Raw genomic sequence first — 16,676 nt, 5'->3', positions numbered from 1 at the left:
TGGAATCACTTGCTCCTGTGGTGGCTGAAAAAAATTAGAAATAGTTTGATTATCTGTATGTCTCTGTGTGGGTATGTATGTACCTGTGAATGCAGGTACCTGTTAAGGTCAAAGGCATCAAAGGATACTCCAGAGCAGGAGTTACAGGTGATTATAAGCTACACTGTGTGGGTGCTGAGAGCTGAACTCAGGTGATTATAAGCCACACTATGTGGGTGCTGAGAGCTGGAGTTACAGGTGATTATAAGCCACGCTATATGGATGCTGAGAATTGAACCCAGATCCTCTGCAAGAGCAGCAAGTACTCTTAACCACTGAGCCGTCCCTACCAGCCCAACAAAGCAACTTTTTAATTGAGTGAATCTTAAAAAGTAGATTCTTGGGTTGAGGATGCAGCTCAGTGGATAGGGGACAAATGGCTTGTTTATATATTAATAGAGAAGTATTTCATTTTGTGTAACTTAATTGATTTTGTTTTATTTAATTCACTCAGTTGGTTTAATTTTCACTTTCACAAGATTGGTTGCTGCCAGGCTGGGGTGTAGCTCAATGGCAGAGTATTAACCTAATGTGCAAAGCTCTGGGTTCAGTCCCCTGTGCTGTAAAACAAACAAACAAACAAACAAAAAAACAACAAAAAGTAGATTGTTTTAACTTTAACATTTTTATTTATTTGTTGACAGTTTTATACACACATATAGTGAATTTCAGTCATTTTCACCCCATTACACTTTCCATCATTCTTTTTAAAAATATTTTTATTTTATAATTAACTTGATATCACATATCAGCCACGAATTCCCCCATCCTCCCTCCTCCCACCCCCTGGCCCTCCCCACCAATCTACCCCCCATTACCACCTCCTCCAAGGCAAGTCTCCCCTGGGAAGTCAGCACAACCTGGTAGATTCAGCCGAGGCAGGTCCAGTCCCCTCCTCCCTACACCAAGGCTGAGCAAAGTGTCCCAGCATAGGCCCCAGGTTCCAAAAAGCCGGCCCAAGAAGCCATCTCCTACTTCTGTGTCTTCTGTGTGTGAGCCACTGAGTCTGATTAAGGTTGCTTGTATGAGGGAGGGTCTCTGCTGGCTGCTTTTCAGTGGCTACACCGCTGAAGAAGATGATCCACCCTCCTCAGCAACCACTAACTGCCAATAGTCCTCAAGAAGGGCTGGGCCTCAGAAGTCCCTCCCCACTGTGGTGAAATATTGAGAGACTTTCCTTAGATTTTTATTTTTTTTTTTTTTTTTTTTTTTTTTTTTTCGAGATAGGGTTTCTCTGTGTAGCTTTGCGCCTTTCCTGGAACTCGCTTTGGAGACAGGCTGGCTCGATCACAGAGATCCGCCTGCTCTGCTCCGAGTGCTGGATTAAAGGTGTGCGCACATGCGCAGATTTTTAATTCAGATATTATTACATCACATCTCTTCTCCCCTTTCTTCCCTCTAGACCCTTCCAAATCCCCTTTATTCTCTTTCAAATTAATGGCCTCTTTTTCTTTATTACTGTGATATTTATGTATATATGTGTACACATACATATGTATATATACATATATATCTGTAAATATGTAAGTATGTGTAAATATATAAACACAACCTACTAAGTCTGTTTAGTGTTGCTTGTGTATATATGACTTCCGGGCTGATCACTTTGTACTGATAGCCAATTAGGAGGCTCATCCCTGGGAGAAACCGATTCAGCCTCTTTTAGCAGTCATTAGGTGCCTGTAGTTCTTTGCTCGGGTCTTGTTTAGGCAGCCATATTGTTGCGGTGTCACAGGGGCTTCCCGGCCATTTCTAGAAGACACAGTCTCACTGTAGACTTGTTTCTCTGGCTGACCCCGCTTCTGTGACGTTCCCTGAGCTGTAGGTGTAGGAGTTGTGGAGCAGATGTGTCCGTGGGAGCTGTGCATCCCAGGACCAGTGCGTCTTTGGTATGAGGACCCGTTGTGGTTTTCTGTAATGGTCTACATTTGCTGTAAAGAGGAGCTTCTTGGGTGCGGTGCGACAGCTACACATATCTGTGTCTATCAGGACAAGTTTCAGAGTGCAGTTAGGAATCGTACTGCTCCAGGAAAATGGCATCCACGTCTAAGATCCACGATTTCCCTGGTCATGAGTGGCTGGCTAGGTTTCTAGTTCCAGTCATGGCTTTCTTCCTGTTAAGTAGGTCTAAAGTCCAACTGGACAGTTGTTGGTTACTGCCAAGATAGGAGTGCCACTACTGTACCTTTAGGGATAACAAGCCATGTACGCCATTGTTGTGGTATATAGGCCTCACAGTTGGGTAGGACTATTGATGGTTTGCCCCCTTTGGCTGCTTGCACAGCACCTTCTGGTACTATGGGAGCTAGGCAACGGGAAGGAGGCTTTCAGGCTGGATCCAGCTAGAATCTTCTGAGTCTTGTGTCCAAAGTGTGCGGTGTCTTTTGTAATAGAACTTACCTTCAGTTTCCGGGAGGCAACCCAGACAACAGCAGTAGCCTATATTGTTTTGGGAGTACTTGGACAACCTTGAACAATAACTTTAAGAAGGTTTCTCACGCATGACACTGGGGTTTTGTTAGGTAGCCTGTGGCTTTTGTGGGGAGCATTGTCAGCCCAAGTGGCATACTCAAACTTCTAATTTTTCCTGCATATGCAAACTTTTAATTTTTTGTTTTGCCTACATACATGCCTGCTGTAGGATGTCTTTCTGTATGCTGTGAATATGTGTTGCTCTGGTTGATTGACAAATAAAGCTGCATTGGCCTATGGCAAGGTAGCTTAGAGGCAGGCGGAAATCCAAGCAGATAGACAGGAAGAGAAAGGAGAGGCAGAGAGACACTGCTAGCTGCCGCCGCCGCCAGGAGAAGCAAGATATAAAAGTACCAGTAAGCCACAGACATGTGGCAAAGTATAGATTTATAGAAATGGGTTAATTTAAGATAAGAGCTAGCTAGCAAGAAGCTTGAGCCATAGGCCATGGCCATAAGTTAATAAATAGTATTTTGAGTGATGGGACCACAGGGCTGGGCAGGCACAGAGAAACTTCTGGTTACATACGCCTGTGCACTATGTGTGTTTTTTGTGTGTGATGCCATGGAGGCCAGAAGAGGGCATCAGATCCCTCGGGACTGGAGTTACAGACGGTTTTGAGCTGCTATGTGGTACCTGGGGATTGAACAAGGGCCAGTGCTCTTAACCACTGAACTAGGTCTCCAACTCCCAAGGGACTCAGTCTTGTGCAGGTACCCAGAACTGGAGTGAGTTCATGTGAGTTAATTGTTTAACATGCTTTGAGAGAAGTCTTTCTCTGCTGCAACACCATTAGTTACTGGACTCAATATCCTCTGGTTTCCCAACCTAAGCACACTTTAATAGTTTTATGTCTTGATTTGATGGTGGGCACTGCATGTTTAAATGCAAAGCTATCAGACTTAAACAGCTTCCTGAAATAGTATCTATAATATAAACGTCAAGTCATTAATGTATATTCATCACATATATGCACAGCTGTCAAACGTTTATAAATGTTTGATTTTCCCACTAGATTTTATTTACAATTGTCTAAAAATGCTTCTTTTTATGACTAATTGCATTAATTATAATGCAGAGGACATAATGGGAAATGAAAATATAGATGCCTTCTTGGGAGGTTTTATTTTATATGTAACATTATTAGCCCCGAATTAAACAATATTGAAGTACAACCTTTTATATCCCTCCCTCCCTCCCTCCCTCCCTCCCTCCTCCCTCCCTCCCTCCTCTCCCTCCCTCCCTCCCTCTCTTCCTTCCTTCTTCCCTTGCTCAGGATATTAATCCATAGCCCAGGCTGCCTTGGAATTCACTATATATCCCAGTCTAGGCTTGAACTCATGACTATATTTCTGCCTTAACAACACCTGGCTATTTATTTACTTACTTTGAGACAAGGTCTTGCTGTTAGCCCAGACTGGCCTGGACCTCTGCTCCCTTTGCCCTGGTCTCCTGAGTGCTGGGACTGTAGGCGTGTGCTACCACTGCCAGCTGGAATGTCATATGTTATCATATGAGGGTCATGCATGGATTTATTCTGGCTCACTTTTTCTTGCCATTTTCATGGATAAAATGTTTTACCAAGATGAACTCATTCAATTTTGATCACAGCACTATGAGGTAGGCGCTGTTGGGGAAACTCAGGCATAGAGAATTGATGCAATTTGCTCAGGATGCACTATTTAGTGGATTTTTGACTCATCTTCAGAGTGATGGCCAAGAACATAAAGATAGGGTGTCACGTGCTCCACTTGGAGCCTCACACTCAATGTGATCACTACACTGTTCTTACAGCAAGAAAAAAAAAAAAGTTTCAAGGTCAGGGGAAAGAGGTTATGGCATGTTCCATCCAGGGGAATATAAAATATGCTCCGGCTAAGCTGATCTTACCAGGCAGATGTGTTCCAAGACATTGGACTATTTCTGAATGTTGCAAATGTTTATCGGGTCATCTAACTCTTGTATAAAAATACAAGCAAAATCACCCAGAAATGTTTATGTTCCACCAAATGAATTCAGTGTGTGAAGTGGGAGTTCTGCCCCCCACTCCCATATGCTTCCCCCATAAACCACTTCTGCACAGCTGTAAACAGCAAGTCTGAGGTGTACACGCCAGTGTTTACGGAATTCTCCCCAAGTCAGACTAGTGGGACACTTTCCTTAAACAATTAAAGAAGTGTGGCAAGGTTTTTTTAAAATTATCATCATCATTATTATTATCATCATAATAATTATTTTAGATGCATGTATGTGTCTTATATGTATGGGTGGGTATGCTCACCTATATAGGCATGTGTAGAAGCCAGAGGTCAGTGTCAGGATGTCTTCCTCAGTGACGGTTCCACATTATTTCACTTACTTATTTACTGTGCACTTATTTATTTGTGTGTGTGCACTCATGTGCTATGGTACAGCTGTGGGGGTCAGAGGACAGTTTGCATGGGTTGGTTTCTCCTTCTGTAATGTGGTTTTCAGGGTTGAACCCAGGTTGTCAGCCTTTGGAGAAAGCCACGCCACCCACTGAGCCATCCATCTTGCTGACCCTTCAACTTTTTTATTTTTTTTTGAGACAAGGTCTCTCATTGAATCTGGCACTTGCCATTTTGGCTAGACTGGCTGGGCAATGAGCCCCCAGCATCATTCTGTCTTCCCCCTCCCTCTCCTGTGGCGGGGATGGGGTTACAGGCTACGTGCCCATACCCAACTACATGAGAACCTGTCTTCCAAATTTCTGTCAACATTACTAAAGTATAACTTACACACAATGTGATACACTCATTTTAAATGAAGACGTAATTTTTAATCATAAGGTTTCTTTCTTTTCTTTTTTCTCTCTAGGATCACAGCCAGCATGGGGACTTGGAAGACATTTTGGTTGATCATCTCCCTTGCAGCTAGTCTGGGCCTCATTAAGTCACAAATGATTGGTAATATATGGAATTCTTAAACTCCAAATGCTTGCTTGCCGGGGACCTGGTAGTAGTGACAATTTTAAAAGGAAATATGATGGGAGCATCATAATTAATAGATTATTATTAATAGATAATATAATAAACGGAATAGATTCCTTGAAGGAGAATTTCCTTGGAATTTGGAAGCACTTAGTGAGGGATGAGTACTATTTTTAAAAAATACTTAACCCCAAATGTTAAGATATATTAAATATATAGATATATTAAAAACATTGTGCTAGCCGGGTGGTGGCGGCGGCGGTGCACGCCTTTAATCCCAGCACTTGGGAGGTAGAGGCAGGAGGATCTTTGTGAGTTCGAGGCCAGCCTGGTCTACAGAGTGAGATCCAGGAAAGGCGCAAAGCTACACAGAGAAACCCTGTCTCGGAAAAAAAAAAAAAAAAAAAAAAAAAAGCATTGTGTTTTGTTTTTGAATGTATTACCAGGCTCTAAAAAGCCTGTTACAGGGCTTTGCAAGAGTTGTGTGGTCTGCTTTGTCTCCATGACAGAGCCGTTCTGAGGGGAATTGTCATCATGAGGTGGGTACTTTTGTCCAATGCGAGTGACACCTCTGCAATTTTTTGTAGTCTTTATGTGTGTGTGTGTGTGTGTGTGTGTGTGTGTGTGTGTGTGTGTGTGTAGTGTATGTGCAGATGGGTATGTTCACATGGTATACATATAAGTGTGTTCATGTGTGCTTTCGGGTGCTTGTGCACATGTGTGTGCATGTGGACACTAGAGATATGACCTTTTCAGTCACTTTATTATTATTTTTTTTTTTTGGTTTTTCGAGACAGGATTTCTCTGTGTGGTTTTGGTGCCTATCCTGGATCTCACTCTGTAGCCCAGGCTGGCCTCAAACTCACAGAGATCCGCCTGGCTCTGCCTCCCGAGTGCTGGTTTAAAGGTGTGCACCACCACTGCCTGGCCCACCTTATTTTTTGAGACAGGATTTTTCACTGAACCCAGAGCTTGATTTGGGTAGGCTGGCTGGCCAGTGAGCTCTCTAGTGCTGGGATTCCAGGTGTGTACTGTGGTACCCAGCTTCTACATGGGTGCTGAGGATATGAACTCAGGTCCTCATGGTTGCATACACTTTACTGAGTCATTTCCCCAGCCCATTTGGCAGTCAATTTAATGATTGCATAGACTTTTCAAGATGAAAGTCTTGTCAAGGGAACATATTTTTAAGTGGCTTGAAACTCCACTGAGACACCGTTGAAGCCCCACTGAGACACTATTGAGCTTTAAATACTCAAATGCAGGTGCACAGACTGTCATTTGTTGGTGAAAACTCCGAATGAAGCTCTTCCCCTTCCCCTTGGCTCTGTCTCCCCTTCCTGTGAACTGAGCTGTGACAGTAAGTCTTGTCATGTTTCAAATACCTTCTAGAACTACAAAGAAGTAATGGAGACAGTATGATGAAAGCAGGAGGTACCTCTGGGGTGTCTTGTGGTGCGAACAATACTTGCTGGAAAAAATAGGCTACAGCTGGGGGGTGGTTCCTTCAGTTTGGAAGGACCAGGGAAAGCTTTATGGCTGTGCTTGCTCCTGTGAGAGATGTGTATTAGTCAGTGTTCTCTAAAGGAATGACTGATAGAACGAATATATATATGTATTATATTAATATATATAATTAATATTAATATAGTATTAATAAATAACACACACACACACACACACACACACACACACACACACACACACACACACACAAAGGGAATGTGTGAGAGTGACTTGCAGGCTGTGGTCTCAGTAGTCCAACAATGTTATCTTCTAATGGAAAGGCCAAGAATATGGTAGTTGTTCAGTCCATGAAACTGGATGTCTCAGCAGACCCAGTCTGGTGCTGGAGTCCTGGAGATTCCTAGAGAGCTCCTGGTCTTTGGTCTACGTTGGAATTCTGAAGTAGATTTTAAATATCAGGGAGCAATGACTCCGGAGTAGGATGGAGGAATGATTCGGCAGTAGGCGAGATGAACTTGCCCATGAAAGTGAGGGCAAGCAGGCAAAAAGCCAGAGCCTCCATCCACATCCTTTTATATAGGCTGCCACTAGAAGGCATGGCCCAGATTTGGGGTGGGTTTTCCCACCTCAAATGATCCCATCAAGAAAATCCTTTCACAGGGATGCCCAGCTTCTTGATTTTAGTTGATTCCAGATATAGTTGGGTTGGCAACCAAGATTAGCCATCACAAGGGCAGAAAACAATTAGCCATTTCTGGACATCACTGAATTCTCTCTTCCCAATGGAAGAGCCCAAGAGCAACACATTCTGTGTGATACCTTTCTGCCTTTTCTACAGTCGGACTCCACTTGGCTTTATGACCAGGCAAACTTCTGCAAGGCAGCTCCCAGGATTCCAGAGGAGACAGGGATTTGATGTCCCTCGATTTTACCACATTTCCCCAGTCCTTCTCTGTTTATGCCTGTATTGGATCTTTCATTTCTACAGTATGGGATTAAAAAAAATTTAACTTTTATGGGTTGGATGTTGGAAGAGCTGGGCTCTGTCAAGCTCTTTGAAGGAATGTCTGTGGGGTGCTATGTTAGTTTTATGTCAACTTGACATAGGCTACAGTCATTTTGGAAGAGGGAATCCCATTTGAGAAAAAATGTCCCTACCAGACAGGCCTGTGGTACATTTTCTTGATTGATGGCTGATGTGGGTGGGACCACTCTAAGTGGTGGTGCCACCCTTGGGTGAATGAGATGTCTTATTTTATACGTGTGTTGTCCAATACAGTGGTTCCTAGCTGTCTGTGACTATTTAAGTAGTCTGTTTTTAGTCTATTGTGACTATTTGACTATTTGAGTGTGAAAACGCAGTAAAGTATATAGAGTCCTGTTTTTCCTTCACACTAGCTGCACTCAAGAACCCAATGATCACGGATGACTAGTGGCTACACTCCACTGGTTACAATGACTTCTAGCTCTACAATTTCCATTTCTTCATTTGTTTTCATTATTGTTAAAGAGTTCCATCCTTGGGCCAACAACATGGCTCACTGGGTAAAGGCTATTGCCACCGAGTGATGTAAGCCTGATGACCAGAGTTTGATCCTCTGAACCCATGTGAAGATGGAAAGAGAACAGACTCTGTGAAGTTGTCCTTTGACCTCCACATGCATGCTGTGGCGCACACATACACTGATGAGATGATAACAACAATAACAGAGCCCCTTTCCTGTAAATGCTGTCTTCCCTCACCCCTCCCTCCCACTATGGCAGCTAGGGAGAAAATGTGTGTCAGCCAGGAAAAGAAGTCTGAGAATTTTCCTTTCCTTTCCTTTCCTTTCCTTTCCTTTCCTTTCCTTTCCTTTTTTTTTTTTCCTTTCCTTTCCTTTCCTTTCCTTTCCTTTCCTTTCCTTTCCTTTCCTTTCCTTTCCTTTCCTTTCCTTTCCTTTCCTTTCCTTTTCTCTTCTCATCCTCCTCCTCCTCCTCCTCCTCCTCCTCCTCCTCCTCCTCCTCCTCCTCCTCCTTCTCAAGACAGGGTTTCTCTGTGTAGTTTTGGTGCCTGTCCTAGATCTCGCTCTGTAGACCAGGCTGGCCTCAAACTCACAGAGATCTGCCTGCCTCTGCCTCCCCAGTGCTGGGAGTCGAGTGTTTTCTAACAGCACCCCCTACTGGTAGAAAGTGGGTTTCTTATTAAGTGTGCAGGCAGTATGGAGAACCTGGGTGAGGGAAGACTTAACTGGAGGGTCAAATGTCTAAGAAGAAGATGGGAAGGTGGCGGATGAGCAAGGGCAGCTGGTACACATGGGATGCAGGCAAAGGATGGAACAGTGTGTCTGGGCTGCCTGCCATCGGACACCTGTGGCGAGGAGGACAGGGCACTGAATGAGCCTGGCTCTCAGCTAGTAGCTGTCCACTTGTACTTTTTAACTCAAGGTCATTCTCTTTTGAAGTCTGCAGGGAGGCCTCTAAGGGGGATATCGTGTTTCTGGTGCACACCAGCATCAACCCCCAGCAAGCCCGCAGTGTGCGGAAATTCTTGTATACCTTGGCAAACAGCTTCAATGTCAGCAAAGACACCATCCGTGTGAGTCTGGCCCAGCACAGCGACACACCTGCTTCTGAATTCCTGCTTTCTACCTACCACCGCAAAGGTGACGTGTTGAGACACATCCAGCAACTTCAGTTTAAGCCTGAAGGCAATAAGATGGGCCAGGCTCTGCAGTTCATCCTAGAGCACCACTTCCAGGAAGAAGCGGGGAGCCGGGCAAACCAAGGGGTGCCTCAGATGGCCCTGGTGATGAGCAGTGGCCCAGCGGAGGACAACATCCGGGAACCTGCCGAAGCGCTCAGGAGGGCAGGAATCTTGCTGTATGCTGTTGGTGTTGGAGATGCAGCTCAGGCTGAGCTCAGAGAGATCTCGAGTATTCCCAAGGATAAATTCACCTTTTTCGTTCCCAACTTCTCTAGCCTGCCTGGCCTCGCCCAGAAGCTGCGGCAAGAGCTCTGCAGTACCCTAGCAAGGGCAGCTCAACCCACTGGGCACAGGTCTCCAGGTACCCTTTCCTTCTTTCTCATCTGGACGTCAAAGAAGCCCACACTTTGTCTTTCTTGTACCCCTCACTACTCTCTTGTTTGTGGGCGTATTTAACTCAGAGATTAGAATTTCACCCAACACGATGCATCCACTGACCACATCTCACCCATCCCGTGGGCCTTGTGGTGGGGCCATACACTGAAGGAGTGTAAGTCCATTTTGATGAAGGATTGTTTGCTCCTAGAGTGATATTATCATTCTGGGTTTAAGGGGCCACAGGACGGGGAGGACCGGATGTTTGCTTGGTCCACTGTCAGCCTGTCGGTTAAGAGAACACATTTAGAGAAAAGAGAGACCTGGCCTTAGATCTAGTTTTTCACTTTTGGTGTCATCTTGGACCAGCCATTTCACCTCTCCGGATTGGAATTTTCTTCCCAGGACCTTAGTTCCTGTCTCAGAGAATTAGAAGCACTAAACAAGAGAGTATCATTAAAAAACCTGGCACAGTGGCTGCAAAACCAGGGTCCTATGTGCATTTCCTACTGTTTCGCCTGTTGGCGCCTACGAGAGTGCATGCCTGTCCTCAACTTTGTTTTGCTAGTGATAAGACCCAAATGATGAAAATTCTTTATGTTTGTTACTTAGCTTTATTAGAAAACATACAACTTTGCTTTTAAAATCCCTACATTTGTGGACACCTGCATTGCATTTTCTAATTCATAAAACTTCAAGTAGAGAAAGATGATTATGTATGTCTCCATCAAAATCCACAAGAGGACAGACCTTCATTATTTCATTATTTTGATATTTTCCTATAAGAGTATATGAATTGGAAGAAGTACAAAACTTGACCCCCCAGTGTGGCATTCCTATGGCTAAACAGATATTATACACTTTTGAAATACCACTTAAGGTTTACAAAGACATTTTATGTATTGTATGTAGTCATAACCACCGTCTGCTTGTTGTTCTGGACCAGTGGTTCTCAACCTTCCTGGTGCGACACTTTAATACACTTCCTCATGTTGTGGTGATTCCCCCAACCATAAAATTATTTTCACTGCTACTTCATAACTGTAATTTTGCCACTGTCATGAATTATAATGTAAATATCTGTGTTTTCTGATGGTCTTAGGTGACCCCTGTGAAGGGAGTCTCCGCCCACAGGTTGAGAACTGCTGCTCTATAGAGTTTGTAAACCTTGTTTACATTACTCATCAGGCTGATTTACTATCTCGAAATTGTAAATAAGCAGGATGATTAGCATCATTATTTTTGCACTTTTCAGATGAGGAAACTGAGGTTAGAGGTACCACAGGTCCGTGGTAGAGCTAAAGATTTGGTTCCTAGGACTGTTAGACCCATTGTCTACAGGTCTACAGGTACGTTAGATTGGGGGCGGGGAGGGGGAGGGCAGTCAATAAGGCTCTGCTGGACATAGATGTAGAGGGAAGTAAGGAAGGGTGTGACTATACTAAGAGTCCCACAAAGGCTGGTGTCGTCCTGACCCTTCGTGGGAACTCAAGAGCAGATGTTATGTCTCAGGGTTGTCTTGACCCTGAATCTAGGTCCAGCAAGAAACTGGCTTTTGTAAAACTGAGAAAAAGGCAGTAGTTGGAGGGAAGTCTTCCAAAGAGCAATGCTTAGAAATGGTCAAAAGGAACCAGCAGGACCTGGAAAGAGGATTGATGTTTGCTATAGTTGATGATACTCTAAACACCTGCGAGCATGTAGGGACTGGTGTAAAGATTACAGCGGGGCAGAGAAGAAAGGTCTCAAAGAGGTGAGTGACAAACAGATCACAGGACTGCTAAGTGGTTGACAGGCAGGGTGACCTGCTAAAGAAGATGTGACATATTCTAGTTCTCTGACCTGTTTGTGCCAGCACATGCCTGGAGATGAGGTTTTCATCAGGAGAGGGGAGACAGAGCATCCCGGACGGGAGAGAAGAGCACCCTCTTGCAGGATGCTGTCAAAATTTCAAAAGGGTTAGCTTCTTGATGTGAGTCTAGGCACTGTCCCGTGGATTCCAAGGCTGGAGGTGGCAGTAGCAGCAGAGCAGGCCTGAAGCCTTGGAAGACGAGGGGGTGGAGGGAAGGGACATAACTCTCCGAGCACACTGCTCTTGCCCTATCTTTCTGTTCACCATTCTTCTTTACAGACTCTAAGTGTTTAGAACAAAGCCTCTGAGACTTCATTCCTTCCCTTCTTTCTTACAGTTTGCCCAGAAGCATCCCTGGCTGACATTGTGTTTTTACTGGACAGCTCAACTAGCATTGGACCCCAGAACTTCCAGAAAGTAAAGAACTTCCTTCACTCTGTTGTCTTGGGGCTTGACATCAGCAATGACCAGGTCCAAGTGGGACTAGTCCAGTATAGTGACAACATCCACCCCGCCTTTCAGCTGAAACAGTCCTCTCTGAAGAGCATGGTCCTGGAATGGATCCGGAATCTCTCCTACAGCACTGGAGGCACAAATACAGGAAGTGCCCTAGAGTACATCAGGGCCAACTACTTGACTGAGATGAGTGGAAGCCGGGCCAAGGATGGGGTTCCTCAGATAGTTATCCTGGTGACAGACGGGGAGTCAAATGATGAGGTCCAGGATGCAGCTGACCAGCTGAAAAGAGATGGAGTCTTTGTGTACGTGGTAGGGATCAACGTTCAAGATGTCCAAGAGTTGCAAAAAATAGCCAGTGAACCATTTGAGAAGTTTCTCTTCAACACAGAAAACTTCAGCATCTTGGAGGAGTTCTCAGGAAGCCTCCTTCAGGCTCTGTGTTCAACAGTGGAGAGAGAGATGAAAAGTAAGCCATGTTCAATCTACCTCAATCTACCACTCAATTGCAATGCAGTTGCTCCCAAAGGGGAAGGAAGACCTACTATCGTGGGAGCATCTGCGAATGCTTCAGAGAGGAAAGGAAGTTGAGCTGGGCTTGAATGATGACTAGAGTGTTCATGAGTAGGAAAGAAGTGAGGGGATGCGCTGCTGAGTTGTTTAGAGGAAACAGCATGAGGTTTGGAGTCCAGAAGACATGCTTTTTAAATCTTGCATCTGCCACGTTTTAGTTACTGTCCGGTCCAAAGGAAACTCCAATTCCCCAAACTACAAAAGGCAGTTCGTATATCCAGAATGAGTTCAGGCTGGACTATAGGAGGATTTTTGGCAGTTAGATAAAAGCCAGCATTCTCCAGGAACTTGTAAAACCCATTTCCACCTGCCAGAAGAAGTCATTTCTCTTATTTCTGACAGAAGGGACAGATGGTCAACTGTGGCGCCTAGCAGCATATCAAAGCATATGCTGGCCTCCAGGCTCCCTCAGTATTACAAGTACCTGTTAGACTTTTCAAAGTCCATGCTATCATCCCAGCCCTTCTCACCTCCTCCTCTACCTCAAACTCCCTCCAGCTCACAGACTTCCCTCTCCACAGCTACTCATCCTCCTTATAACCCTGCTATCCTCGTTATTCTCTGCTCTGGCTCTTCTCACTATGCTCTTTCTATTCTCTGTCTCTTGCTATCTCACTATCTCCATGACTCTCCCCTGCTCTCCTGCTTCCCCAGCCCTAGTCATGTCCAGTCTGCTGGCCATGTTCAGTCTACTTCTTCCTCTGTCTGCTCTGGGCTCTTCTAGATGCCTCTGGATATTTGATCTCTCTTAAGTACAATTAAAAACCCTTTCTCTTAACCATGACGTGCAGTGGTCATGTTGGCAGCTATATGAGCATTGAAGCAGCTTTACTTCTCTTCATTGCCTCCACCTTCATGATGGGGACAATAATCTTGTAGAAGAACGAGTTATGAGGATTAGATGGACAGAGTATATGAGGACCTGTGATTCCCAGAGGCCATGCAGTAGTGGTTTGTTTCTTGCCTTCTTGTTGGTGGAAGAAGAATATGAAGTAGGCAGTAAAGAAGCAGACTGGAGAGGAGAAGGAAGAGGTGGAGAAGAAGAAGAGGTGGAGGAAGAGAGAGAGAGAGACAAGAGAGAGAGAGAGAGAGAGAGACAGAGATAGAGAGAGCCTTTGATAGAGTCCCAAGCAGAGAAAGGACAAGTCCTGGGTGTACAATGTAGTGTCAATATACTACTTGTCCTTGTTATTGCCCACGTCAAACCATCCTTGTACTCCACTTTTCTCATAAGAACTTGATTTGATTTATCTTTTCCTCCCACCTCCTTCTTTTACTTCTAGAGTCTACCAAGACCTATGCAGATGTGGTCTTTCTTATTGACACCTCACAGGAAACATCACAGGCCAGTTTTCAGTGGATGCAGAATTTCATCTCTGGAATTATTGGCATGCTGGAGGTTGGCAAGGACAAGTACCAGATTGGGCTGGCTCAGTACGGTGATCAAGGTTACACTGAGTTTTTGTTTAATACCTACAAGACCCGGAATGAGATGATTACACACATCCATGAGCACTTGGTGCTTCGAGGTGGCTCCAGGAGGACAGGCCGAGCCCTTCAGTTTCTTCACCAGACTTTCTTCCAGGAGGCAGCAGGAAGCCGGATCTTCCAGGGTGTTCCCCAGTACGCAGTGGTCTTTACCTCAGGCAAATCTGAGGGTGAGGTCAGGGATGCTGCACAGATCCTGAGGAAGAGAGGCGTGAACATCATATCTGTGGGGGTGCAGGACTCTGACAGGATGGAACTGGAGGGCATAGGGTCTCCGGTGTTTGTGGCTGACCTGCAGGGAGAAGACAGAGTCAGACAGCTATTGCAGGATGTGAATGTGGTGATCCAGGGGACCCAACAGCCTGATGTCAGGATAGAGGCTGCAGATGGAGCTGCTGGAGGTAAGCCTTGATCCTTGGCTGTGTGAGTCACCAGAAATCAAAGTGTATGAAGAAGATCTGGGGGTCTGGTGTAGTTCAATTGGTGGGGTGCTTGCCTAGCGAGCATGAAGGTTTGGGTTTGATTTCCAGCACAACATCAACGAATACAACATTACATCCCCATTACCTTAGCACTCTAGGTAGAGAGGCAGGGGGTCTGAAGTTTAGAGTCATGCTTCATTAGTTACATAGTGAGACTCCCCTTTTTTTAAGGAGGGGGAAAAGAAAGAAAGTGTTGGGAAAGTCTTCTACTGAGGGCATTCTTCAGTGTTAGGACACTTGTCCCTGTAGATAGGGAAGAGAAAGGGGACATGGAGTACCTCTGTTGTCATCCTGTAGTATCTTTGGTTACCATGAATACGCTGCTAAGCATCTGCAGTCAGTGCTTGGAATAATAATTTATCCTCCTAGGTCTGGGTCAGCTGACTGTGGGTAAGTCCCATGGCAGAGATTTGCTGATCTTACCTTCGTTTGTTCACAGATCTGAGGTTTAGATGGGGCTTGACTAGCTAAGTATGGCTCTGCTTCTGAGGTCAACCCAGCTGCCCTGAGCAAATTCTCCCGGTGGAAACTGCAGAGACCCAAGAGAAAAATCCAATTGTGTAAATGCTTCTCAGATCCCTGCAGTACCTTATGATACACTATTAGTCAAAGTAATTCACACGACTGTCAGAATCAGTGGAGGAAGAAAGTACATTGTTTGCATGGGCATACAAGGAGCAGGGAGCGAATATTTCTAAAGAATAGCCTAAGCTACTACATACTTTTTCTAGGCTGACCATCATCCTTCCATTTTTTATTGTTATTTTGTGTGTGTGGGTGTTTTGCCTGCATGTATGTCTGTGTACCACGTGAATGCTTGAAGCCTGTGGAGGCCAAAAGAGGACTTCGGATCCCCTAGGGCTGGAGTTACAGATGGCCGAGAGCCACCTGTGGGTGCTGGGAATCAAACTCAGATTCTCTGGAAGAGCAGCCAGTGCACTTGACTGCTGAGCCATCCTTCCAGCCCCTGGCTTATTATTTTTATGTGTATGTGTGTGTGCCTATGTGAGTTTGTGTGCACCACATACATGAAGGAGTCCCCAGAGGCCAGAAGAGAGCATCAGACTCCTGGTTCTGGAGTTACAGGTGGTTGTGAGCTGTCATGTAGATGCTTAGAACTGAGCCCAGGTCCACTGTAAGAGCAGAAAGTGCTCTTAACCACTGAGCCATGTTTCCAGCTCCTCAATTTCTTTTTTTGAGACACAGTCTCACTAGATCAAGCTGGTCTTGAACTTGTGATCCTCTGCCTCAGCTTCCCAAGGTCTGGGATTACAGGCATGCTTCACCTTGTCTAGTTAGCTCAATATTGGGAGAAAGATTTTCACAAAGCTCTCAGAATTTCATGTTGTCTCTGTTGAAATAATACCAAGGGCGGTGGGGGGGGAGAAGTGATTAAATAAAGGTGTTTCAGACCTGTGAAGGGCATATTGACCTAGAGTCTTCTTGTTGAAGGTAGAAAATGAAGGAAAAAGCCAGCCAACATGCAGAGCTTCTAAGATCATTACACAAACTGGAAGGTGATCTTGAGTGACTTTATGGTGGGCATCTGTAAACTGAAATAGATGTAAATACTCTGTGTGTGTATGTGTTGTGCATGTGTGTGGTGTGTGTGTGTGTGTGTGTGTGTGTGTGTGTGTGTGTGTGAGAGAGAGAGAGAGAGAGAGAGAGAGAGAGAGAGAGAGAGAATTTTGGGATAGGCATGAACCCCTTGATGCATTTTGACTATCATGTTAAAAAGACTTTCTCTAAATTCTAAAGCCCACAAGTAGAAGTTAACATATTGTAACTTAAAACCTTAAACACATTATTGTGGCACATAGACCTCATCATGGTGATACCTT

The 16,676-nt window shown here is 44.8% G+C and overlaps 1 protein-coding gene across 1 annotated transcript in view; it reads left to right on the top strand.

The window, feature by feature from the left end:
- Positions 1–16,676, top strand: part of LOC114693565 (collagen alpha-4(VI) chain-like) — a 117,179-nt gene that overhangs the window by 7,027 nt on the left and 93,476 nt on the right. The window contains 4 exon segments of the mRNA XM_037207894.1: positions 5,350–5,438; positions 9,371–9,973; positions 12,174–12,761; positions 14,149–14,754. Coding sequence (XP_037063789.1) covers positions 5,363–5,438; positions 9,371–9,973; positions 12,174–12,761; positions 14,149–14,754 — 1,873 coding nt within the window. The 5' untranslated portion in view covers positions 5,350–5,362.

The sequence above is a fragment of the Peromyscus leucopus genome, chromosome 7 (genome assembly GCF_004664715.2).
Source record: "Peromyscus leucopus breed LL Stock chromosome 7, UCI_PerLeu_2.1, whole genome shotgun sequence".
Lineage (NCBI taxonomy): Eukaryota > Metazoa > Chordata > Mammalia > Rodentia > Cricetidae > Peromyscus > Peromyscus leucopus.
The sequence above is the reverse complement of the archived record's forward strand: the minus strand, read 5'-3'. Positions and strand labels throughout refer to the sequence as shown.